Raw genomic sequence first — 26,245 nt, 5'->3', positions numbered from 1 at the left:
GAAAATCCAAACATACATACGCAAACACACACACACCCCTCCTTAGCTGAACCCTGATACATGATGTTACCAAGAGACAGTGTTTCAGACAAAAGAGATCTATGCAGGTCCCAGTGGGCCTTTTGAGCAGATATCTCTGTTAGCTGTCCGTCATACGCCTGTCTCAAAGGCCCTGCTGACTCCAGGTCAGTGTGCTCATACACACATTTATCATGTAATTACCTTGTTTGGGTTCAGTCTCTGATCTTAGGACATCATTATCAGTAATTACAGAACATTTCACGCCTCTCCTCTCGCACAGATGGGGTTTCAGACTCCCCGCACAAAAGGAGAGTGGAGAAAGGGTCATTTTTTCATTCAGTCTTTTTCCCCAAACCTTTTTTGTAATCCTCCATCGATCGTACCTCAGTGGCAAATTAACTGAACCATATGTGTTCAATAGTTAATGTAGTGCCATGGAGTCTGGTGGAAGGGGCAGGGGTTTCCATTACAAACATACATGTAATGGTATAAAGATGTAAACAATGATATTAGTATTGTTAATCATTGCATAGATATTTAATTGAAGTAAATCTAAAGGCAAAAGTCAGGTGTTTGTCTTAAATCACAAACGTAAACAACGTCTGTTGAATGGAACATGGGTTCCCACTAAGATACTTTATATATACAGTAGAGGCCAAAAGTCAGGTGTTTGTCTTAAGTAACAATACAAATCATTGTTAGAAAACCATTTACATGCATTTCCACAGGCAATATGTATATGCAAACATGCAACCCGGGCTGTGAGAAAAGGCTTTGAATTTAATTCTGAATTATTTCTACTTTACATGTGCTGCATTTTGTGCAGTTTTTATTATTCTTTAACATAAAAATCTACTTATAGGTGATTATTTTCTAATCTTTTTTTTTCTTCATTCTTCACAATCCAACAGTCTTCTGACATGTTCTTGATAATATCTCTATGCAAATATCACACCAGTGAGAGTCTTTCATACCTTCAGCAAAGCTACGGACTTTATTTCCGTGTCGCCAGGCCCACGGTTATGTTAAGTAATGGGGAATTCCATACATTTCGGCAGAAATCAATTTCTCTGATCCATCCACAATGTTTTTGTCCAGTATAGTGCATAAACACTACACTACCGTGTTTTTTATGGTCTCTTATGCTCACCAAGGCTGCATTATGCAAAAATACAGTTAAAACAGTGTAATATGATTTTTATTTATTTATTTTAATATATTTTAAAATACAACGTATTCCTATGATAGCAAAGCTAAATATTCAGCAGCTATTACTCCAGTCTTCAATGTCACATGATCCTTCAGGAATCATTTTAATATGCCGATTTGGTGAACATGAAACATTTCTTCAACGTTAAAAACAGGTAATATTTTGTGGAAGCCATAATAAAAAAAAAAAAAAATCTGGATTATTTTATGAATAGAAAGTTCACTTTTGAGCAATTTAATGTATTCATAAAATCTTCCCAACCTTCACACTTTTGAACAGTAATGTAGTTAGTTTGCCCTTTGATATGGAATAAAGCGACATTCATTTATTTGGGAACGGTGATGTCACAAAAATGTACTATGCTAGACTAGAATGAAATAACAACAGTGCTGTAAAGACATATGCGAAGATGTCCATTTAAACCATTATTAACTACTGTGGCTGTCTGTGCGCACTGAACTGTTCACCTCAGGCAGAATAACGGCAGATGTGGTCTGTGCTGAGACTGTGTGTGTGTCAGAGAGAGAGGGAGAGAAAGAAAGGGAGAGGATGGGGGTCACATTAAGCTGTTGTGACCCTCACATGAACTGGGGGTAGACAGATCACCCACTTAGCAGGTGCAGCCTACAGAACTGCAAAACAGGCCTCTTCAGTGCCATATTCAAGCTGTGTGTGTGTTTGTGTTGGTTTCGAGCATCTATTCTGAATCCATTACCCCTAAGGTCTCCCTTCTACATTCTTACAATTACCTGTGTGGGTGAAACAGGTGCATTCTCAGGTTTAAAAGGGGGTCCGGGACACTTAGCTGTGGGGGGAAACCTCACGAGGGACACTTTGGCCTGGCAGAAACAATAAAAACAAAAACAAAACACAATTGAAGACAGCAAGTGAGAAAACCAAGAGGAGAAACTGAACTGACAGTCCAGTTTAATAGGAAACAAACTGCTCTCCACTTTTCTGTGACTCAGATAGCAGCCCATTTATTCCTGTCCGGCTTTGTTGGGAACAATTGGGAGGAAGTGGTGGGATACCTAACAGGGATTGGTTTCAGGCCTCGCCACCCCTCATGCTGCTCTGAACAAGCCCCTGTGGTGAAGGAGTTCAGGTGCGGCTACATTCTGAGAGAATGGAAGCGATGCTTACGGCCCAACCTGGGTTTGGAAGAGTTGCGGGAGGGGTGGGTGAATTGCCAGGGGGAAATTGGTGGATGAATAACGGTGTTGTTTGAATTCACAGAGCGAAACGGTAAGGGAAAGAGCCTGTTCACATTGGCATCTAGTGACTTGAGCTTTATTTTTCTCACTCGCTCACAAACTTTCCTTTTTATACACACACACTTGCATTCATGTGCACATACTGACTGATATGTTCATAAGAACCTGTTAATAGAAGAGACACATGCATTTGTATCCACATGTGTGCATGTGTCAAGAGTAGTTAGGGTTTCAAGAGTGAGGGCCATGTTTCACTAGGTTGAATCTAGTCAAAGACATTTTTGGGTACAGGAAACACACTGCACCCCACCCCCCGCCGCCCCCCTCGTCAAACATTGTCCTCTGGGACACACACACTCTCACTCCTATGTATGTAACCTAGGCTGTGTGTACACCTGTTTTACCAAGGCTGGGAACGTATTGACCTCACCTCTGACCGGCCACTATCTGCCTATGAACTGATCACATGCATCCACATCACAGAAGCCAGTTCAGGAGCTGAGATTATGATCGTTTCACTTTACATTTCCATCCTTGAATTACAGCACAAAGACAATTTTCTTTCAGCGTACAACCTGAATCGATTCTTCAAACTGAATTACACTGACACGGTGTCCTCCTGACCTTTATTTTTTACAATTGACTGCCTCCAACGATGAAAAGCATTTTATTTTGAAGAACTACAGCCTGAGGAGCGCAAAGCCTCACTGAGCAGCCAACTAATGGGAGTTAATCTCATTTTCTGTCAACCGGCTCCCAGGGTCAGGGTTTAAGTGACTAGGTCAGAGGTCTTCTGAAAAGAGAAAAAGATAAACCATTTCAGAATGGATAGTAAAGCTGGATACAAGTCCATTTTGGAATATAGTGTTTCGTGGCTTTCTTCAGAAGTTGGTTTTAAACATTAGTATTATATATTACATGGTCTTATTCATTCTCTGTTTGCATATCCGGTTATGGTTCCTCAGTAAGATGCAAATAAGCGGTAATTACAAATAGTAGAGATGCTAAAAGAGTCTTGCTTATTTACACAACGAATACTGTGCATTGTCATGCTATGTCCGCAGTAGAGTTGGCGCACAGTAAATCCAGGACCTAATTGTCTTTGTAGCTTAAAGAAAGAGATACCCCTGCGACCGCTGCGCCATCTGATGCATGAACATGTACATTTGCACTTATTTTTCTAATTGTATCCTCTATCTTCTCCACCTGTTTCAGCCTCTGTGCTCTTTTGTAATTATTTAAAGATTTGAATAGAGTGAATAGCTTGCGTGAATGTGAAGCGAGAAATGAATAGATCGACTAATACTGGGGTTTTGCACAGATAGACTGAACAGCTGATAATGATCTGACTTTCAAGGAAACAGAACAACAGCAGAATGCATGGTACTTTACAGAGGTAGACTGTATGGAAATAACACATTTTACTGTTGTATATTTAAACTATCTAAAATGATTTGCATCAGAGTTGAATGATAAAGTAAAGATAAAGAAAGAAATGGATGGTTTGATAATTGACTAACTGTTATATCCAAGTTCAATGTTTCTTTTTTTATTGATGGAATCATTTTCCCTAATGGGATCCTGTCAAGATTATAAATATGGAATTAACTTAATTCAGATCAAAGAAACACCAATTAACTCTTAAATGAACGGTGCACTTAAAAGTGTGTATTCTTACATTTTTTTTGCCATGTTAGATGAGCCAAAAATTTAAGAAACATGAGAAAAGTGTATAACTACAGTGCCACCTATGTGTAATATGTGGAATAACAGAAGGAAACAGTTGCAATAACTTGAACAAGTTAAAAAAGTAAAAATTTTAATGTCTGGTAATTAAGATTTTCTGCCCATTTTGGTGCATAAAAAATATAAATGAGATATTTTATCACATTTATCAATTCATATATTTGTAATGAATCTTTTTGAAAATGTTGACAGAAAAGAATGACTTGACAGTTAGAAAGGAACAAAGTGGATTTCTGTCTGGTTCAAAATGGCCTCTTCTAACAGAATTTAGCTGGTTCTAAATAACTGAAATGACTGTACAATTGATCTAAGAGGCATCCCTCACTCTTTCATCATTCTCAAAGGCAGATTATATGGGGATGTGGTTCTTTCAAAATATTGCCTCCGTTTCTCTTTTAACAAGGCAATTACCCTGTCAGACACAGAGCCGTTTCCACCCACATGCACGCACTGACACACACACACATGGTTTCTTTTGTCAATTAACCTCTGTTTCAGCCCAGCCAGGGGAAGAGAGCCCCTGTCAGTCTTTCAGTGCATGGACATTCTTCTAATAAACTTGGTTGACAGTATGATCAGATTGTGCCGCTTGCCAGGTTGCAGTGGATGGCAGATTGAAATTTTTGGTGATAACTTTGCTCCGATTACTAATTGTTGGCACGTTTTTCCTTTTCTTTTACTTCTAAGCCCACGAAAAAAGTCTCAAAAATGCATTTGAAGGAACCTATAAAAAAGTTATAGAGCTATGTTTTTAATCAGATCTGCTGCATCATGCCAGTCTTCTTTTGATCTCTTTCCAGCTTTGATTCGGTCTCTACATGTCCGAGACCGTAAATGGGTATTTTATGAACGTTCCCTAATTATATCCCTCATCAGCTTCAGTCTGTTTGCGGTGAAGGGTCACTGCAAATCTTTTGTACTCGTATCATATCTTCCTGCTCTTCTCGGCCTGAAGAATGACAAATATTTACCTCCCTTACGCTCATATATAAGACCTACACACACAAATTAAATGTATTATATGACACTAGCGGAGACTTTAGAATGTGCTATGACCTAGACCTACTGTAATTTTCAAAACAATTTAATCAATAGCCCTGAATGTTTGTTTAACATGAGTACTGAAAACACATGAGTACTTCCTCTCCTCTTTTTCATAGTGTGCTCAGTCTGCAGTTATACAGTGCACAGTGAGAGTGCAGAAAGCAGCGCTGCACGCCTAAATAAGTGCCTGTTGAAATGAACCTCAGAGGAGCGCACTTTATCCCTTCCCTTTCCAGAAGAATTGCCTGCAGGGAAAGGTAATAGCATCCGGATGGCCTTAACTAAATATTCAGATTATCCTTACCTCTCATCATCAGCCAGTCAATCAACACTACCTGGAAAAGTGTGTGTGTGCGCTCTGTGATAACAGGCCAAACAGCTCAGGCACAGGGTATAAGCCCTTCTTGGCCACATTGGCCTTCTGTTTCCATGCTAACTGGCTTGCCACAGAAAAGAGCAAAAGGAAATGAAGATTATCTGATTAAAAGTTCAAAGTTGAAACCCATAGAAGTCACAAATAGTGGAGAGTCACCATCTGAATAACACAGCAGACCTCAAGCCAGTTTGAGTGGCTTTTGACTTCAATGACTTAGTCTCATATTGAGCTGTTAAAGGAATAGTTCCCCCTAAAATTTAAATTCTGGCATTATTTGCTCACCCTCATGTAATTTCAAGCCTGTATGACTTTCTTTCTTATGTAGAACACAAAAGAAAATATTTTGACCAATGGTGCAACAGCACATCCTTATTTATCTTATTCCCTAGTGACATGAATGTGTAATGCAGTTTGTATAACACCTGACGGGCCTCTCGCATTCCGTCCAAGTTCAATGTGCAACCGACACCTTGCATCTGGCCCTCTCCTTTGCCGCTGGTCTTGTTTTACAAAAAACGGCTTTAATGCAACTCAATTCACAATTTCCTTCTTGCGCCCTACTGTAGAGAATACGACGCCGTCTCCTCGCTTCCTCTGTGTGCACTATTAGAAACGGGAAGAATTCTGATAAGCGTGGCATTAAACTCAATTTCAGATATCCACAATCCCCAAACCACAAGCACCAACCCCCTGCTCTAACTTCTAATCTTCCTTAACTGCACAATAATACTTTATTTATCTGGAAAGAGTGGGTGGAATTGTCCTTAAGCAAGATGTGGTAGCACTTTACAGTATGCATTTCACACAAGAGCTAATCCTCTGGGAGAGAGAGAGAAATGGTTCACCTTTTTGGTGTAGGTAAGAAGACTATCCTGACTCAGGAGTAGGCATTCTGAGCTTATCTGCCAGTGGGTTTAATGCGTTATGAAATGCTATGACAGATTAGGTAAACAGTGCATTTGATGAACTGGAGAAGAAGTCAATTGGCCATATAGCATAGCGTTCAGTCTTCACACAACACAAAAAGCTCTTTCTTATTCGCTGCTCCTCTACTTTCCAAAGGCTTAGAGATGCCTCCTACCCAAATCTGATTTCCCTCACATTAAGCTCCAGAAGGGCAGGTTACACTAAAGCTGTAGTCACTTCCGCAGGTGGAGAGGTCAGAGGAGAGACACTTTTAGTTTTCCACAACGAATCAGTTTCAAACCAGCTTCAGTTAGGAATGAGTGATGAAAAAAGCGCTTTTACAAGAAATTATCTTTGACAGTGCGAGCCATTCTTTGGTGAATATTAGGTAAACTGCCTTTTTTCAACAAATTGTAATATTCCGAATGCGGCCACACTAACGTGTTAACAAGAAAAAAGAAAATATCAGAGAGCCATGACCATAAGTTGACATCATGGATGAGTTTACAGCCTCAATTATCCAGAACTGGTGTACACCTGGGTTAAAGACCTTCATAACAGGACCTGTTCACAACAATATGCAAAAGTTTCTTAAAGTCTGCATGAAATCAAAATGTTCAGTATTTGTTTTCTTAGTACACATTGCTAGTCTTAAAGTGAACAATTAATCTGTGCAAATTAATTCACTGAAAAAAAAATGGTTTGTTTTAGTTATCTTTAAACCAAATCTGATCATTTGCTTCCGCTCTGGAATGGCATTCCTTCTCTGATGACATCAGTTTGATGGTTTTAGCCATGGCTTGGCCAGAATATTCTTAACCATGTGCCTCCAATTAGTTTGCTGTGAGTGAGGGATGAGAGGAGGAGCGCAAAAACAAAACCCTGTCCTTAAGTCAATATTCTGTTTCTGAAATAAGTCACCATATTGAAATAAAGTAGGCAGTAACTTCTGGTTTACATGGACTTTAATATTCACAAACTAATCCACATGACTACAGTCCATCAATTAATGTCTTTTAATCTCAATTAATGAAAGACTTTACAAAAACTGGACTGTTATAATGCATTGCAAGATGGTTGCCCTGCACCTTCAATAAACAAGCTACAGGTATTCCAAAATGTAGCAGCTAGAGTCCTTACCAGGTCAAGAAAATATTACTCTAATTTGACCATCTCTACACTGGCTACCTATTAAATTCTGTATCATTTACAAAATATTACTACTTACTTATAAAACCCTTAATGGTTTAGTTCCTGCATACTTAACCAGTCTTCTATCACACTACAACCAACCCATCCCACCCCCTAAGGTCACAAAACTCTGGACTTTTGGTAGTATCTAGGATCACAAAGTTCCCTAAAGGAGGAAGAGCATTTTCATGTTTGGCTCCCAAACTCTGAAATATCCTTCCTGATAATGTTTGTGGTTCAGACTCACTCTCTGTTTAAATTTAGATTCAAGACACATCTTTTTACTCCAGTTATATCTGATCAAATGCACATTATAATGTTTTGCTTGGTTTGAACACATCATCATTTTTTTGCTTGGTTTATATAGCAGCTATGCAATTTTTTCTCTATTTGCTTCTCTGTTTCTGCCACAGGATGGGAATCCCGAGATAACTAGGAATTACACAAGCTTCAGTCTGCAGCCCTTACGAAGATATGAGATGACCAAACACCTGAGAAGAGATGATGCCAACCCCTCCGAAGATCTCAGGTGACCCCAACCCCGAACCAACATAAAAATGACCAAATCTTGCTATAAGTTTGATCACAACATATGATCATTGTTGTTAATAGTGTTCACCGTTTGTTTGAATACATGTCATTAACTGTTTTTTTGTTTGTTTGTTTTTTGTATGGATCTGCCATATGGACATCACCTTGAAATTGTCACCACTGATAAGCTACTCCTAAATGTAATGTAGAAACTTTCATTTTCTGTGAAGCTGCTTTGCAACGATTTTGTATTGTGAAAAGCACTATACAAATAAACGTGATCGAACTGGATTGAAACCTTTTAATACTGTTCTCCGACTGTTTGGTTATTTTTTGGAGCAAGTCTTATCAAAGAGTGTCTTAAGTGGAGCATCCTTTTTTTTACATTTTAAATAAGCGGTGCCTTTGTATAGAGCCATGATTAAACTAAATTAAAATAATAAAAAAATCAATTAGTCCACAATTTCACTAAAATTAATACATTGAAAAAACTAAGTCTTAATTTATGGCCATGATGTCTATTTGTTCTTCCTCTTGAAATGTCAGGGCTCAAATGAAGTTCTGTGCAATTTCAAATAATATAATAAATAACAACACAGAAAACCCTGTTGAGACATAGGATTATCCCCTAACCTTTTGTTTTGTCTTCATTTGGGGGGGGGGGGGATTCCAGTTTTATTTTGTAGCTTCTGACCTCTCCAAACCACCCCATAATTCACACCCTGACTTTACTCAACTGAAACTTTCATAGAAAGTATTTGCCAGAGTTTTCTGTCTGACAAACATATGTCTGACTAATACGATAAATCCCCCCAAATATCCCCAAGCAGTGTGATCTCTTCTTTCCTCTTCTCCTTCCCTTAACCTCCCTTTCCTCCTTTAACCATCCTATCTATGCCATTCATCCATCCACAGGGCCATTTCTCTCTTTTTCCTCCTCTAATCCTCTTTTTGGACGTAACGTGCTAATAAAGACACTGAGAAGGGAGACAGAGGAGAAAAAAAAATATCATTTTACACCCAGTGGCACATTCACCAAAGTGTTTCACCCGAGCACAGATAAATAGAGATGAAAAAGACGGAGAGAGACAGAAAGATAGATTTGGCAGAAGAAAAGATGAAAAAAAAGTCTTAAGCAGTGAAGACTACTCATAAACAACTCAAGTCCCAGCTAACAGTAAATTATTAAGGCAATAGAAACTGTTTTGGACATACTACTCAAATCTGGGACAGTGATGATGCTTAAGAGTTGCCAACCTTTCTATCTTGTCTTTTCCTCCTCGATAGTTAAATTACAGATTTCCGTTCGAAGCTTCATAGTTCCAACAAGCCCGGTTTTCACAAGGACGATCTCTTTCACATACCTGCCTGATCTACTTACATTCCTTTGCAACACTTGAAAGGTCATCAGTGTTTAGCTAAGAGGCCTCACTTCCCCTTGCAAGCGGCTCACACTGTAACAAGAAGTACATTGACTAAATTAAAAAAAAAAAAGCTGGCAGAACTAATGCAAACTCTTTAAAACAGATTCTTTAAAACAGTATGCGTTTTGAAATCTTTCTTTGCTGGTTCCTGTCTGAATGGAGTAATTTTGTTTTGAGATGGTGTTGCATAGTGATTAAAGATCTCACCCAAAATCGAAATTATTATTATATTTATTTATTTAACGAGGGACAATGCACATTAACGATGCACACAATATGTGAAAAATATCAGAATTTTCATCCATAGTCCCTTGGCAGGTTGATGTTAAAATAAAAACAAAAACAAAATGTAATCTCTTTGCACGTGCACACACACACACACACACACGCACACACACACACACACACACACACACACACACAAATAATCTCCATATAATTGAATGGTCACAATTTTGATTAAACAGTAACCACATTTTCATCTGTCTAGAGAGACCACAAAGGCTTAAAGGAATAGTTAACTTCCAGAATAAAAAATTCCTGATAATTTACTCCCCTACACGTCATCCAAGATCATCGCAAAGAAAGAAATTAAGGTTTTTGAGTAGGGATGCACGATAATATCGGCACAACATCGGTATCGGCCGATAAAAGCTTAAAATGACCATTATCGGTATCGGCCGATATGAATATTTCTGCCGATGAGCCAAACCAATATTCTCCAAGTGAAATAATTGACCTGTTTTTCAGATGTGAATGTCTGTCTACATTTGTAAAATAATAAATTTATGGTAGAATCAGTACAGAAGAGATACATGGATTTCTCTTCAGTAAAATTAAAGATTAAATATATCAGTATATATTTGTATATATATATCGGTATCGGCCAAAATTATTTTGAAAATATCGGCATATCGAATATCGGCCAAAATCCAATATCGTGCATCCCTATTTTTGAGGATTTTTCTCCATTTATTGGACTTAAAAATGGTGGTTCAAGGTCCATAATCATGTTCGTCTGTGTATTCTGGTTCTAAAAGGTAGGGTGAAAAACCCCATGTCATTTTCTCCTCCAATTTCAAAATCATCTGAAATCGTTGTTTTACCCCCTTTTTTTTGTAAAGTGTATTTGACTTTCTTTGCACGTTCACTTTAAACACATACGGACACACATATGGACAATTATAGATAGTAATAGAGACATTCTTCAAAATATCTTCTGTTTTTTTTTTTTTTTTTTTTTTTACAGAATAAAAAAACAATCTTAAGTTTGAAACTCCATGATGGTGAGTAAATGATGACATTTTTTATTTTTGTGTAACCTACTGCTTTAAACTCAGAAAACAAAAATGCCCTCACGACTCTGCTAAACATTACAGATTAACTCTGACCATGACCTCTGAGGACAGAACAAACAGCACTTATACTCTGCCCCCTGGGTCTGTGCCCGGACAACGCACAAGAGTATTAGTATTATTAGGATGCTGATGATCTGTTTATTAGGTTTGTTCAGAAGTGATGACAGACTTGTGGGACAAGAATTAGTGAAGGTAGTGTACTCTCTAGTGAAGGTTAAGTACTCCCTCTTGTGGTGAAAACAAGTAGCTCATATTTAAATATCTAGAGCAGGGGTTTTCATCCTTTTAGGATGAAACAACATATTTTCAAATGAAGACTAGCTTTGATTAGTTGGGGTTCCACCGAAAATAAATTAGGTGTCAAAGTAAAGATAGAATGCCTAGGAGACAATCACAGGATATACAGCAGTCCCTTAAACAGACAGAAAATTATAATAAAGAAATAAAAGTTATTCTGAATAAAATTAATTAAATGCATTCTGACCAAACTCAAATCCAAAGCAAGCAACTGCATTGATTGCAGGATTGCAGACAAGCATTTAGCCAGTTATACCACCAGGTGGCGCCACAGCTGCACAGGAGACCCTTAGAAAGACCCCTTTAGAACTGACAAAAACAAACATCTCACTTCATGGGTCGATGTATTGCATTATTCGCAGCCATTTTCTTTTTTTCATTCCCTTTTCTATCTCTCTCAGAAATTTTGAACTTAAAGCAGACTGGAATATAATACAACCTAAATTAGCTGAAATAGAAAGTGTCATATGTCATAAACTGGGTTGTGAAAGCAAGCCTTTCATCACATGCAACAAGCGACACAATAATCAATCTGGCAGAATCAGAATCACTGGACCCAGAATGCAATGCATCTAGTCCACAGGGCAGCATTTCGTGGTATACCGTTCAGATCATGTGTACATCACTCACATACACACAAATCTCAGGCTGTATATTTCAGGCTATGGAAACAATAGCATCAACAAATTACACAATTACCTTCAGTATAAGTATTATAATAATACATGACAATCACATAATACACATGAAAGATGCCAAAATGATTTAGCCTTCACTTAAAGTCAAATTATTCCTGACAATTCATATTTTAAAACACAAATTAGCTCTAAAAAAAGGGAATTATGCAGAAAAAAACGATGGAGATAAAAGACTGTTTCACATCAAGACAAGGTGTCCATATCGCCCCCTCAAAAAGAATAACGAGATGTGTGCAGTTGCTCCACTGATTGGTCGGAATCGTTCATGCTGTCACAAAGGATCATGGGATGGACCACCACACACCCATTGCAGACAGCGTGGGCGTTTCCGTGGTAACAGAGGGCAGCAGTGATCACTACACTGCCTCAGTGAGCCACTAACGAGTGTGAGAATGTGTATGCGTGCAGCACAAGTGCAGTACAGTGCCAACAGGGGTTTATGTTGTAAGAGCGACACTGCGGTCAGTTAGAAATGCATCCAACATTAGAATCTGGGCTGGGGGGTGTGTGTGTGTGTGTACTGATCTTCTGGTTCATTAAAAGTAAATGTCAGGGTTGCATTCTAACAAAAATAATTCAAAAAAGTATCTGGGTAAAAGGAAAACATTTCAAATGTCATTCTCATTCCAGTCAAAACAGTGCTATAATTATAAATACTATTAAATGAAGTAGTGCTCTACATGATGACATGCAAACATACACACATGAACTCGCACAGAATCGTCCGCATGTACAAATTCACATACAGATTCATGTAGACAGGTGACAGGAAATTCATCTGACATCCCCCAGCCAAACAGGAGCCAAATGCATCAAGCCTGGCTCTCCTCTACAACTCTCTCTCTATTTTTGTATTCAAATGCAGAGCCAAGTCACAGAATCGACTGTTCGTATTAGTAATACAGGTAGACTATCTATCACTCTTTTAAAAACATGTTAAAAAGGGCATGTTTTACCTAACTTAATATAACCCATTAAACAATCTTGTGATTGTGAACATTACATGAACTACTGTACACAACAAATTTTAAACTGCACTCTCAAAACGGTGCAATCTACTTTAATAGAATCCAACAATAACATGATTACCTGTTCAATTAGCTATAAACACAGATTATGTGTAGATGTATGCTGGAAATGATTTGGCCTGAACAATAAATACAGCCTATTTTTCCCCAAGATAACTTAAATCAATATTTTAACAAAGCTTTCATTAAAAGTCAAAAGACTTCAAATCCATCCTTCATTTCTCTTTGTGTCTGTCTCTATCCTATTTGCTGTTGAAAAGAGTTGTTCAGATTATTTTTCACTCTATCTAGTAATGCTTTGATACGAATCAAACATTTGATTGTCAGAGATTGAAATGAAAATAGTTTCCATTGTTTCTCTCAGCATGTTAAATGTTGAGGACAAAATGTCTTCAGGCAAACTCATACAGTAAACCAACATGTGCATGATATGAATATCTTAATAAAAACATATCTGAAAGTTTACCACAATAAATTCATGGATGCTTATTTAAAATCTCCATGTTTTTAATGTGTGTACACTACTGGGGACTTTGTACTTGACATTTACTGTTTAACAATAAGCAGTAGATTTCTAAACTTCTTTCATTCGCAGCAGGGAAATGTGGATTATATAATACTTTGAGACGCATAATTATACAAACCACAGCGTTTCTAAAGGCATGAAAGCACCTACTGCTCGTCCAGATCTTCTGAAACTAAAGCTGTTCGCGCGAGCGAGTCACAAAATTGTACCACGAGACCCAGGGCTTTCGCCTCAGCGTGACGTGAAAGAGTTCCCTTCGATAAATATAAACACTTTCTAAAATTAGTCCTCTCCACACAATTAATTCCCTGACGATTCCTTTGACGCTAGTCACGTGTGCGCATTTCGTGAGTGTATGTGGGGGGAGGAGGGTGACATTTTGACATATAAAGCTGTTTCAAGGGCGAATTCTGCATTACCAGTGCACGCAAAACCCTGCGCGAGGCACTCCTTTAGGGTTGAGAAGAAGAGCGGATTATTCCTCCTCTCTTGAGATTTCGCATTCCAAGAACGTTTAGATGGATTTCCCCAACATTTCGCTGACTGAACGGAGGTCGGAGTCATGGAAAGCCGTGCAGTGGATATCGCATTGGGGGATCTACAAGTTGTATTGATGCGATTTTGTTCCCCGTCATGAACTGTCCTGGAGCTGCAGTTCAAAGTTGGGGGCTTTAAGAGCGGGGAACATCATGCACACAGCGGAGCTCGCGCTCTCTCTTCTAATTGTCGTGATCATCGGTGTGTCGCTGCTGTCCAACGTGCTAGTGCTGATCTGCTTCTTGTACAATGCAGAAATTCGCAAGCAGGTTCCCGGTTTGTTTATACTCAACCTGACGTTCTGCAACCTGCTTCTGTCCGCCTCCAGCATGCCGTTGACTCTTTTCGGAGTGTTGAGCAAAGCACATCCCGGAGGACAAATTTTCTGTCAGGTTGTCGGGTTTCTTGACACTTTCCTGACCACCAACTCAATGCTGAGTATGGCAGCGCTAAGCATCGACCGCTGGGTTGCAGTGGTGTTCCCTCTCAGTTACCATTCCAGGATCCGTCACCGGGACGCTATAATCGCTCTGGTTTACACGTGGGTGCACTCGCTGTCCTTCTCCGTGGTTGCCGCGGGCCTCTCCTGGGTGGGCTACCATCAGCTGTATGCTTCGTGCACGCTCTGTAACGGCAGGGCGGTCAATGCCAAGACGCAGTTTGCGATTTACACCATGGTGCTGCACTCGCTCACGTTCCTGTTGGTGTCGGTGGTGCTCTGCTTCACGTATCTAAAAGTGCTCAAAGTCGCGCGCTTTCACTGTAAGCGCATAGACGTGATAACCATGCAAACGCTCGTACTGATAGTGGACATTCACCCGAGGTAAGAATGAGTGAAAATATTCCGATTTTTACGGTTAAAGACAAAGAAAGAAAGAAAGAAAGAAAGAAAGAAAGAAAGAAAGAAAGAAAGAAAGAAAGAAAGAAAGAAAGAAAAAAGTTAATATTGGCAGCAGTTAAAGAGTTAATAACTATCTTAGAAATACAGTGACGATGACAAGGATATTGACTACGGCCTGTTTTACATAGGCTACGTTAACTGTCAATACCCTATCTAATTAAATAGGATATATATTAACAAAGCACTGGTAACAACACGTATGCATAGACCATATGCTGATAATAAGTTCATCAAAATTGTCAAATGCAACAGCTGTAGTCAGTAATTTAAATGTTGCAACAAACATCATGTTAACAAACGTAAGCTCTAAATAAAATAACATTAAAATGCAACAAAACCCAAACAAATGTACATAACCAACAACACCAGTAATGTTTGTACAGGAAACTGCCCATTTCCCTAATTACCCTTTATGCTTTTTCTTTATATATTATAATTAACTTTTTTTTTAATTGTTGAACTTTCCAATATTCCCTTCAAATTTTGCTTTTCATTTTAAGTGTATGAATCAGTAAATACTATATCACATATTAAGCACTCGATTATGCAAGAGGCCAGGGAAACTCTAGAGCTGCTGGGTTTCAGCACCACAGTTTTGGTCCACAGCCCTCTACTCCGAGTACATTTACATTTATCCAAAGCGACTAACAGTGCATTCAGGTTATGCATTTATTTATTTTTTACCAGTGTGTGTGTGTGTTCCCTGGGAATTCAACCCAGAACCTTTTGCTTTGCTAACGCAATGCTCTACCACTAAGCTACAGAAACTACTTGATCTGACAGGGATTTTAACCTACTGAATCCTAAATTCTTAACTAAGTAAACATGTATTTTATTCTGTGAATATATGACAGAAACAAACTACATATTCAAAATAAATTAATGAATTTAACATATAGTGGCAGACAGAGCTGAAAAAAATGTTGCAATTACTTTACATGTCCTTTGATTTAGAGACAGGACTGATCATTAAAAAAGACATCATATTTTAATGGATCAAACTAGAATTGAACAGCTCGGGTCATGTGACTTTTCACAGTTTCCATGTAAAAATGTCAACATGAAATCAAGACGGACTGAAAAAATACATCAGCAACTCAAACTGAACCCCTCAAACTAAATTACTGTCACAAATGTAACTGGTACAATGACACAGAACAAATAGGACGGTGATAAACAATTCCTACTTTAAAATCAATCAATGATGACCTTAAATAATAAAATGTGACATTTGTATTCTGTAATATATTGTGGTTAAACACCCCTCTCACTTGCCAACAGTCAAGAGACATATGTAAACATGTGCCGGTATTCGTTAATGCGATATATCAAGGTAATAATTCACATAGTAATAATAATAATTCACATAATAATTCACATTCATTGATTGTGAATATCAATATTCACAATATTGTTATCGTTGACACTTCTAAATACCGTGAGTAATTCTATATTACAAATTATTCCGAATTTGGAATGCATTTTAAGAATACTTTTCCCAATCAACGGGTAAAACTGCACAACACTGCTGTATGCTGCTTAAAAGACGATGTAAACAAACATGCATGAGAAGCACATGGGGGAAAACGTGAGAGAATGAAAGCACATTCACTCTCTGACAGCAGATGGCGCTAAACTGCAGAGAATGCAGCCCTCACCCTGGAAACCCCATAAATAAAGTAGCTAACTAGTACTAAGAGTAACTATTTCTCTTTGTAAATGTTAATGCATTAACCAAGGTTAACTAATGAGATCTTATTGTAAAGTGAGACCTATTGGTCTTCATAGTTCTTTTGCACTTTAATCGGTGTAAAACTTTTAACTTAATATATTTTTCTGTATTACTTAACTGCATAGTTATTTTTGTTATAAGAAAAAAGTTATTAAACCTGTTATACTGTATTATGACCATGTGTTATACTACTATATTAACATAATATACTATTATGTTATACTAAATGTAAATACTGTGATAAAAGAATTAGCAATTCATCGCAATATGGAAATTTGGTACCGCCATATCCCTATTTGTCAGAGAGTTAACATCAGCATCTCATTGCCCAGAGCTCTGGATGACTTTCAATAGCAACATGTTGTCTACAATAACTTATTAACCAACAATGACAAATCACAATAGCCCTACACACCACATGTAATGAGCACATCTGGTGTTCAGGCAGGGGATGTATCAGAGCACTCCACACATGCAAAGAGAAAGGAAAATGACTGGCAGCTGTTGCTATCCTTGTAAATAAATAAACAAAAAGCTTTTTATAGAATGATGTGGCAATCAACCAATCACACCATACTTCTGTTTGATGTGACCATGTGAGCAAGTGTTAAATAATCCACTGCAGGTGTGATGAAGTTAATCTGACATTTCAACGATTCTCTGAAACAGCCTGGGCAAACATCCTCACTCTGTGGGAACAGCTGTTAGGGCTCTTGAATGTTTTGTCAGAATATTTAAAAGGTTCCTAATGTTGTCATTGGTGAAGTATGTAAGTCTGGTGCATGGATAAAGTTTTATTTAACATCTGTTTCAAGCCAGATAAAATTCAGTCCAGTGAGCTTGTCTGATATGCATAATATCATAATACTGAGGTCATAACTTTTGTCCAGTGTTCGTCAGCGCTATCTGGAGGAGCAGAAAAGGAGAAGACAGAGAGCCACCCGCAAAATTAGTACCTTCATTGGAACCTTCGTTGTCTGTTTCACCCCTTATGTCATTACCAGGTGAGCCATCTGCTTTCTCCCCTGGGCTCCTGAAGACTCAGCATCTGTGCAGTCATGCCGTTATTAAAGTTTTAATTTGTTGGCCAGGTTGAGATGCCTGGATGTTATTAGCTGCATGCTTGATGTAATACTAATAAGCTGGAGGATACTGTGTATTGTTTAAAAAGACCAGGGGCATTCAGAACATATTTTACATTTTGTTATGGAACATTACTGAATAGTTTTTTTTAATTAAACCCTTTTTATGGTACTAATTATTTTAGCTATAATGAACAATGTGTGCCGACCATGATAGATTACAAAGTACCTAATGAAAGTTGTAGTCTATAATCTAAATCTATTAGTTTACACATTTTAGGTAATATAATGTGTCTACTTATTCATTAATTTTAGATTTCTTTTGACCTAACTGGTTTATCACATAGATTTGAATAAAATTATTTTGTACCATATTGTCTTAAAAATAAAAATATATATTCTAATCTTCTATTCTATTATCAACGACAAAAGTCATGGTTTCCCAAACTGGGGTTTGTGAAGGAACTACGGTGTTTGATCAAAAGCAAATCAACTAAAATCATAAAAATGTGAACATAAAAAATATATAAAGGATTTTAAAATGTGATATAATCTGATTACAAATACTTTCTTTTTGTAAACATTTCTCAAAACCTGGTCTCCCCTTCAGTATCCTACAAGTTATGAAATGTGAAGCCTGTAGTACTCGTAATAATGTCTCTGGTCATGCATGTCCACCTGACTCATAATCCAAAATGAAGAAGGGCCTTCTGACCAGGCATGTTACATAACCTGGATAAACTCAGAGAAGATGACTCTTGCTGCAGCTTTTCTTACTCAATGCCCTTGTCAAAAGCCATTTTTATGATCGATTGTTAGTATCCCATTCTGTTAAGTGTCCCCCCACCCCCACCCCTACCTCTGCTAAACAAATGTATAACCTTCCATATCTTGCCCATGTGTGTGTCATGCATTTAGGATTGTGGAGCTATTTGTGACGGAGCCATTTAATCCATATTGGGGCGTGCTGTGTAAGAGTCTGGCATACAGCAAAGCTGCATGTGACCCCTTCGTCTACTCTCTTCTGCGACACCAGTACAGGAAGACCTGCAGTGACATCATCAATCGACTCTTGAAACGCAGTTCCCCGAATGGCTCCGGGCACCAGCAGGTAAATGGAAAGATTGGGAGGGCCAAGGAAATCATAAAAGATGGGGAAGTCGAAGCCAGACCTACAAACTGAGGACTCCTGTTGCTATAGAGATGAATGATCACAAAGGTAGAGCTCTGACTCTGGAGAGAGAGAGAGAGAGATCAGTGAAGACAGAGGAAACAGCGGGACATTTCTCAACTCAAAAATAATTTAAGATGTAACTGTAGCAAGAGATTTAGTAGAAAAGAGATTCTTTTTATAAAAGTATTTATTCATTTACTTTCTTTTTTTCTCTTTCTTTCTTTCTTTGATTCTTAAATCAAACTTCTATAAAGCTGCAATCCACAAAAGCTGCTAGTTAGCCAATATTCAAAGAGAATCTGTAGGACCTTTTATATATATTGGTCTGATTTGTCTCTTGTTATAGTGATAAAGTGCTGTTTAGACTTAGATAGGTTTAGACTTGAATCGGTGACTGCTTTGACTTACTGTAAAACATGGTCAAATGTGAGAAAACAAGATCGCATTGTGAGTTTTTCAAAACAGAATAAGAAACAATATTTTCTACATGATGTAATAGTGGAACTCAACGGCATGGGGTTTTGATCTTTTTTTGTAGCATGTATTGTATCTTCAGGGTTTAGATATGAAGCTAAAAAGCAATGGGTGGTGGACCTTGGGTCTTATGGTGCCTTTTATTTATTTAGTTTATTTAAAACCAAATCTGCATAGGCTGAACAAGCTCATTTCAGCAGAAAATTGTAGAGAAATTGTGTTGTGTAAACCAAAGGGTATAAAAAACGTATTTATTGAGAGTGTAACAATACAGCTTAAAAAAAAAAAACGTTGGATGTACTTGACTCTGAAAATTATCCGTGAAAATATTGTGCAAGTGCCTGAAGTGCTGTCATATGGGTTTACTTAATTAATGTTCTCTGTGTGGGAGCACTGGTCACAAGATACAAAAAAAAAAAAAACACTTGCAAAAGAGGAAAATGAAAAAAAGTCACAATTTTTCTTTCCATATTCGTTTTGTTGAGTTTTTTTTCTATGTACTGTATATATGCATATACATATTTGTATTTTTAAAGAGTAAATCATTTTTACAGGGTAATTTATATCTGAATGTCACTCTATAGTAAATATGTATTGTTTTATTTTTTGTAGTGTGTGTGTATGAATATGTGCGGGAATATATGACATTTGGAAATGGGAACGTTATCACACTTGTATGTTTTTCTTTCGTGCAAATGTAAAGCCTTAGGAAGAAACGACTATTTTTGTTAAACAGGAAATAACGTCATTTTAAATTTTGCTACGTAAATATCTTTGTGACTTTGATGACAATAAACAGTGCGTTTGAAAAGAGCACAGTGTTTTTTGTTATTTGTTTGACAGATTTTTGCAGAGCACAAAGCACAGAAGAAATGAAATGCAAGCAAAGAAGTCAAATTTACACTCTGCATATCTGCTGTATTTGGTGTTTGTCAGAGTTCTTGCCTTCTAAGTTTCCTTCAGTGTGAGAAAAGGAAGAGAAATGAATGGAAAGTTAAATTCCAAAGCAGGAGAAAGAAAGAGAGAATGATAGTAATATGGGAGACACAATAACTTTCTGAAATGGTTTAAAACAGATTTCATGTCTCCTCTTTTCAACAGAAACGAAGAAAGCTTTGCACTTTGCACTAATGCTCCAGCTCAGAAAGCATACAATAGAGAGAGAAGTCTCTAATTGCATGTTCAGAAGAGAAAGAAAAGAAGGAACCATAAAAAAAGAGAAGTAGAGAGCGTGAAGGCAGATGTTTTAGAACATCAAGAAATGAGACCACTAAAGAATTCTGGGTAATTATTACCGCCCCCTCATCACCACCCACTCTCTGATGAAAATTACATCAGAATCCAGCCTCGACAACCCCCAGATTATAAAAACAGTCCTTAGTCAAGTCCTACCCAACTCTTCTATTGTGTTAACTTTAAGAGTTTTTCACTGCTGAGTATGTCATTTATCACTGATCCTTCAATAATGGCCTAAAAAATAAAAAGACGGTAGTCACACCAACACTGAAACTGGGGGGTTATCAGTTTTTATAAAAATATTAAGCAGCAAAACTGTTTTCAACATGGATAATAATAACGTTTAATGACCACCAATTCAGCATATTAGAATGATTTCTGAAGAACATGTCAACCTTATACAGTCTATGGTGTCAACCTGAAGATTGGAGTAATGACTTCTGCTTTGCCATCACACAGTGTATTACATTTTAAACATAATTCAAATATAAAAGGAGATTTCAGAATATCACAGTTTTTATGTACTGTATAGTGTATATATTTATAAATACAGTATATTGTAGGTCACTTATAGGACATATAAAGTAACATTTAGTTCAATTTTAGCAAACAATTTAAAATGTCAGACAAAACAAAACATTTTTTTGATTAAATGCAGCCTTAGTAAGTATAAAAAAAACATTAAAATATTGTGTGTGGATTACATATTAATATTCAGTAACACTTCAGATTAGGGAGCACATATTCACTATCACATGAGTTTAACAAGAGCTTTCCTTCAATAAACTGCTAATTATTGCTTATTGATATAAACTAAGGTAGCTGTATAGAGTTAAGAGATCTAGAATATGGTCATGCAGAATAAGGCATTAATATGTTCTTATAAGTACTAATAAACAGCCAATACTCTAGTTATGGCTTTAGTAGACTGACAATACTTGAGTAGTCTAATTCGAAGATAACCAGTGGCACAAAAGAAAATACCTAATCTGTTGTCTCTAACAGTTTACTGGGAAAAAAATATAATAATAAAAAAAACTTGTTTCTTCACTGCTTAATTGAAAGATTGAAAATGATAATGACTAAACGCAAGATTACAAACCATAACAAAAGCATTTGGAATAAATAAATTCTGTATATGAAAAAAAATAATAATAATTCTCTATTACTTACCACTTCTCTAGTTTCTGTGCTCCAGCTTAGAGTCTCATACTGAGTGTTGTTTGCTCTAGTAAGATAAATTGCATGTGATGTTCCTCATTTGTAAGGCACTTCAGCATCATGTTCTTACATGTTTCCTTGTTTCATAAAGGTTCCTGCTGTTATACATCTAAAATACCCTCAATCCCACCATTAGCTTTTGATGAACAGTATATGTGGGCTATAGATAGCTTTGATGAAATAATAAACCACACAATTCTACACATACATTCACGCAAACAGAAACTATAAACAGTAATTCAGGGATATACATGTACAAACATTTAACTTTTACACAAATCGAAATTCCTAAATTACTATAATTTGCTCCAAGACTCACCCACACAAAAACAGCACAGAACTCTCTAGTCTAGGGACACACGCAGTGAGCCCAATTAAAAACTAAGCAAGCGGACAGACAGACAGAGGGGGGTAAAAAAGAGAGGGAAAACACAGAGCACCGTCAGTTTGTGGTCTTATTTCCACTCATGAACTGCACAGCTTCACAACAAGGTCAAGCTGAAATGACGTGCATCTCCTCTGACATCACAATAATGGTTCTTCAAAGAACAAAAAGGAATCAATTTAAAGATTGATTTCTTTGGGGTTAACACAATCTTTTAAAGATGATGTTGTGTTTCTGCTTACTGACTACTTCAAATCCCTGTCTGGAGATAGCAGGAGATCATGCAGTGATGCTTTGTTCTCAGACCACCAATCTTCTTATAGCTGTAATTGCAAAATGTGAATTTGGGACCTAAAATTGGGATCTTTTAAGGCTCTGAAACATGAAACATCCACGTGAGAAGGGCATTTAGGGTGATCAATGCAGACACAAATACACCAACTTATGGTATATTGAGAATGACAGCTGTGGGCTCCATTATAAATGAACAGAGCTAAAGTTTTTTTTGAGCTAATACAGCTAAATCCCTGGAGAAATAACCAATGTGAAGAGTCTGCAAGAGATAACAGGAGACAGCGGGACAAATGAAAGGAAAATCTGAATTAGGGCAATAACATGAACAATGGCGCTTCTGTTTAGGGTTGCACTGATATTTAATTCTGTCAGATACAGATAAGGTGATAATTATTTTCATCATATGGCTGAAATTAAGGAAAGCCAGGAAAGCCCACTAGTTCACTTGCTTTGGTCCAGACCAAATACAATGTGGATTTGTTTTGTTTGCTGTAGTTCGTTTCCACACTGTCCTTTTTACAAGTAAACCAGAAATTTGTAAAAAAAAAAAAACATGTGTGCTAAGGTCATCCATTCATTGGACAGAAATTCTCAAGCATACCAGAGTTCATTTTGAACTGGGCTGAGACCACCTCTACAGCTTCGGCCTAGTGCGATTGCTGTATTCACACCTGCCTAAAAGATGCACACCAAGAGGGCAAAGAACTTGAGTTCAATTCAATCAAACCAAACAAGAAAGGTGTGAATACACCCTAACATTCTATAATAGTTTGTCTAAAAGTTAAAAACAAAACACCTCAGAACTAAAATAAATAAATACTATAAATGAATTTATTATTATACATAACATTATACATATGAGACTTGCTAAATATTACAATTAACAGATTTATAATTATATCAGAATGTATGCAGATAAAATATATTACCAAGTTGTAATTGCATACTTAATACTAGAATTTAGTACTTTAACATGGATTCACTGATATTAAATGTCTGAGTTCATAATTATTTTTATCGTATGGCTGAAATTTGAATTCAGTAATAAAGTGTCCAAATAAACTTAAAAACAAAACATTAAAAATTATAATTAATCATTTTAAATTCTATAAAGTTATTACATTACACATACAGTACATACTGTAGAATAATGTACAGCATTTTGAGGTTTGCTTAAGATTATACTTAACAGATTTAAGATAACGTAATCATTTGTGTTTTTAAACATAATTAGGGTATGACGATCTAAATGTAAAATTAGGAGAAAATGAGAATTAACAATTAAATACTGGTCAATCTAACCTGTACCGATTAAAATAAATAAATAGCCCAATAAGACACTGATACACTATGCATCCCTTTTTTTCAGTTAAAGTTTGTAACTGTTTTTGTTAAAAATGTTATGTTTGTTAATGTAATGTTATTTTTGTTAGAAACCAAGAAAACAGAGATTTTAATAAAGCTTGCATAGTACATGTTCTTGTACTACTGTAGCTTATATCAGTGTCTGCTGCACAGACAATGCAACAGTCTTTTAAAGAAGCTGCTCTCAATTCACTCCAAGGACAGTACAGATCCAGACAGAAGAAAAGAGACTAAAAATACCAATTCCTCACAGGGAGAAAACACTCTGCAAAACAGACAGACTGTTTGTGTGTGCTCATAATAGCCTTTTACATATTTGTTGTCTGTTTTATTAAGTTTTCTTCCCACATAGTTTCCAAGCCTGTACATCCTTTAAGGAGATGTTTTCATAGCAATAGTGTGGATTTTGAGTCAAGTATAAAGGTACAGTCCATGCAAATGAACACATGGTCCTCGTTCCACTTCGGCAGGAACTTGTTTTGTCATCTGAGGAAAGTAATTTACTCACAACATTTAAAGCTGCAATCAGATGCACTATACATTACAAATGAACAAAATTTACCTTCTTCCAACATTACTCAACTGTGCTTTTAGTTTAAAATAGCTCTGGCAAGTGGTGTCAAATTGTCAGGAGTTTAGTGTTCACAAACGCGCACACACCCCTACGCAGAAACTTGATAGGTTGTTCAAAAGACATCCCCAGCATCCAAGCAATTAGTGCTCATCGTTTCCATAGCAACCCAAAAGACCAGTAGGAAGGAGCCAAAACTTGGTCCATAATTGCAATTTTCCCTTCCTCCCCTGTACATTCCCTCACTAGTACACATTATGAAATGATATGCAAGTGGCCAACATCTTCCCGCTGAGTTGTTCAAGTGAAACCAAGGACCATGATTAGCCATTTTATATGTTTGACTGAAAAAGGACCTTAACCATATGAATTTAAAAGGGTAGGGGGTAGGACCAGGCTACATAGTATTGGCTTGCATCTATAGATGCTTTAAAAAGACCACATTTCCACAAGACCAGTCAGATAATTGAGATTTAATGATTGCCTTTAGTAATTTACTCACAGCTAACTAGCAATTAGAGTTCACACAATTCTGTGTATACAGGGATATGCCGGTATCAAATGTTCATCTTGTGATTAATTGCTAATGCTTTTATCACAGTGTATGGTATTATCACAATATTGAAATTTAATACAGGCTACATAATACAGTATAACAGGTTTAAGAACTTTTAACTTATACTTATAACAAAAATAACTATGCAGTAAAGCAATACAGAAAAATATTTAAAATTAAAAGTTTAACACTGATTAAAGTGCAAAAGAACTATGAAGACCAATAGGTATCACATTACAATACAATCTCATTAGTTAATTAATGCATTAACATTCACAATAGTTACATTTGCTACAGAAGTAATTAATCTTTGTTAAAAAATAATACAACTCTTAGTTCATGTTAGCTCATTAAATGACACAGTTGCAACTTTCAATTTTAACAATGTGTTATATATTGGAATACCTATGGTTTATGAATGTTCGGAAGAATTTTTAATTGGCAGTTTGTTAACTAATGAATTAACTAATGTTAAGTAAATAAAGTGGTAATGTAAAGTGTGAACGAAAAATAAAGAAACAAAACACTTTCAAACTATATCTAGTGTATGCTGTGGTCTAGATTAAATTGTAAAAAAGTTTGAAAATAAATAGCCTATTAAGTCTAAATATTTAAGTATTTAAGATATATCGCATTACCGAATACCGGCACATGTCTAGTGTACTATAAAAGAAAGTAATGCCTAAGGCAAATATATGAGAAATAAGTTAACGTATACAGCTCAAAGAACACATTTCAGCTATGAGGATGAACAGGAGTTTGTTCATCCACTAGATCAAATCTTAGAAAGTCACACCACATCAACAAACACATCTGATCATTCTTTTAATGATCTATTCGAACGAGTCGTTATAGAAACATCTGTCATTCTGTTCATCACTTTGCATTTGTTAAACACATATACAGGAATGGTATTATAATTGACTCACCAAATGGTCAGAGTCCAGAGGTCAGCAGTGAGGAGTTTATGAACCCCATGATCCACACTGACTGAGGGAATTACATAATGGATGCAGGGAAGTGATAGTGGCGATGCTGTTTGCATGATTGTGTTTGATTGCCATGTTTGATAAGGGTTCAGAAAATACGGTCAAAATCTCTAAAAATAGCACCTAAATCTTGGAAGGAAGCTTGAGGGAAGTATCAC

At 36.8% G+C, this 26,245-nt stretch overlaps 1 protein-coding gene across 1 annotated transcript; it reads left to right on the top strand.

The window, feature by feature from the left end:
• Window positions 1–13,834: 13,834 nt before the first annotated feature.
• On the top strand, window positions 13,835–19,882 carry LOC113094600 (G-protein coupled receptor 26-like). Its single transcript, XM_026260198.1, has 3 exons — window positions 13,835–14,930; window positions 17,631–17,744; window positions 18,741–19,882. Exons 1-3 carry the CDS (start codon window positions 14,260–14,262, stop codon window positions 19,003–19,005), a joined length of 1,050 nt encoding a protein of 349 aa, XP_026115983.1. The 5' UTR covers window positions 13,835–14,259; the 3' UTR covers window positions 19,006–19,882.
• The last annotated feature ends 6,363 nt before the right edge of the window (window positions 19,883–26,245 follow it).

Source organism: Carassius auratus, unplaced genomic scaffold (assembly GCF_003368295.1).
Source record: "Carassius auratus strain Wakin unplaced genomic scaffold, ASM336829v1 scaf_tig00215410, whole genome shotgun sequence".
NCBI lineage: Eukaryota > Metazoa > Chordata > Actinopteri > Cypriniformes > Cyprinidae > Carassius > Carassius auratus.
The sequence above is the reverse complement of the archived record's forward strand: the minus strand, read 5'-3'. Positions and strand labels throughout refer to the sequence as shown.

What these genes read in the sequence shown, in the direction of transcription:
- LOC113094600 (XM_026260198.1), top strand. Translation starts at nt 14,260, where the DNA reads ATGCACACAGCGGAGCTCGCGCTCTCTCTTCTAATTGTCGTGATCATC. An exon ending in ATAGTGGACATTCACCCGAG is followed by an intron (nt 14,931 to 17,630) that starts GTAAGAATGAGT and finishes ACTTTTGTCCAG; the next exon opens with TGTTCGTCAGCGCTATCTGG. An exon ending in ACCCCTTATGTCATTACCAG is followed by an intron (nt 17,745 to 18,740) that starts GTGAGCCATCTG and finishes TCATGCATTTAG; the next exon opens with GATTGTGGAGCTATTTGTGA.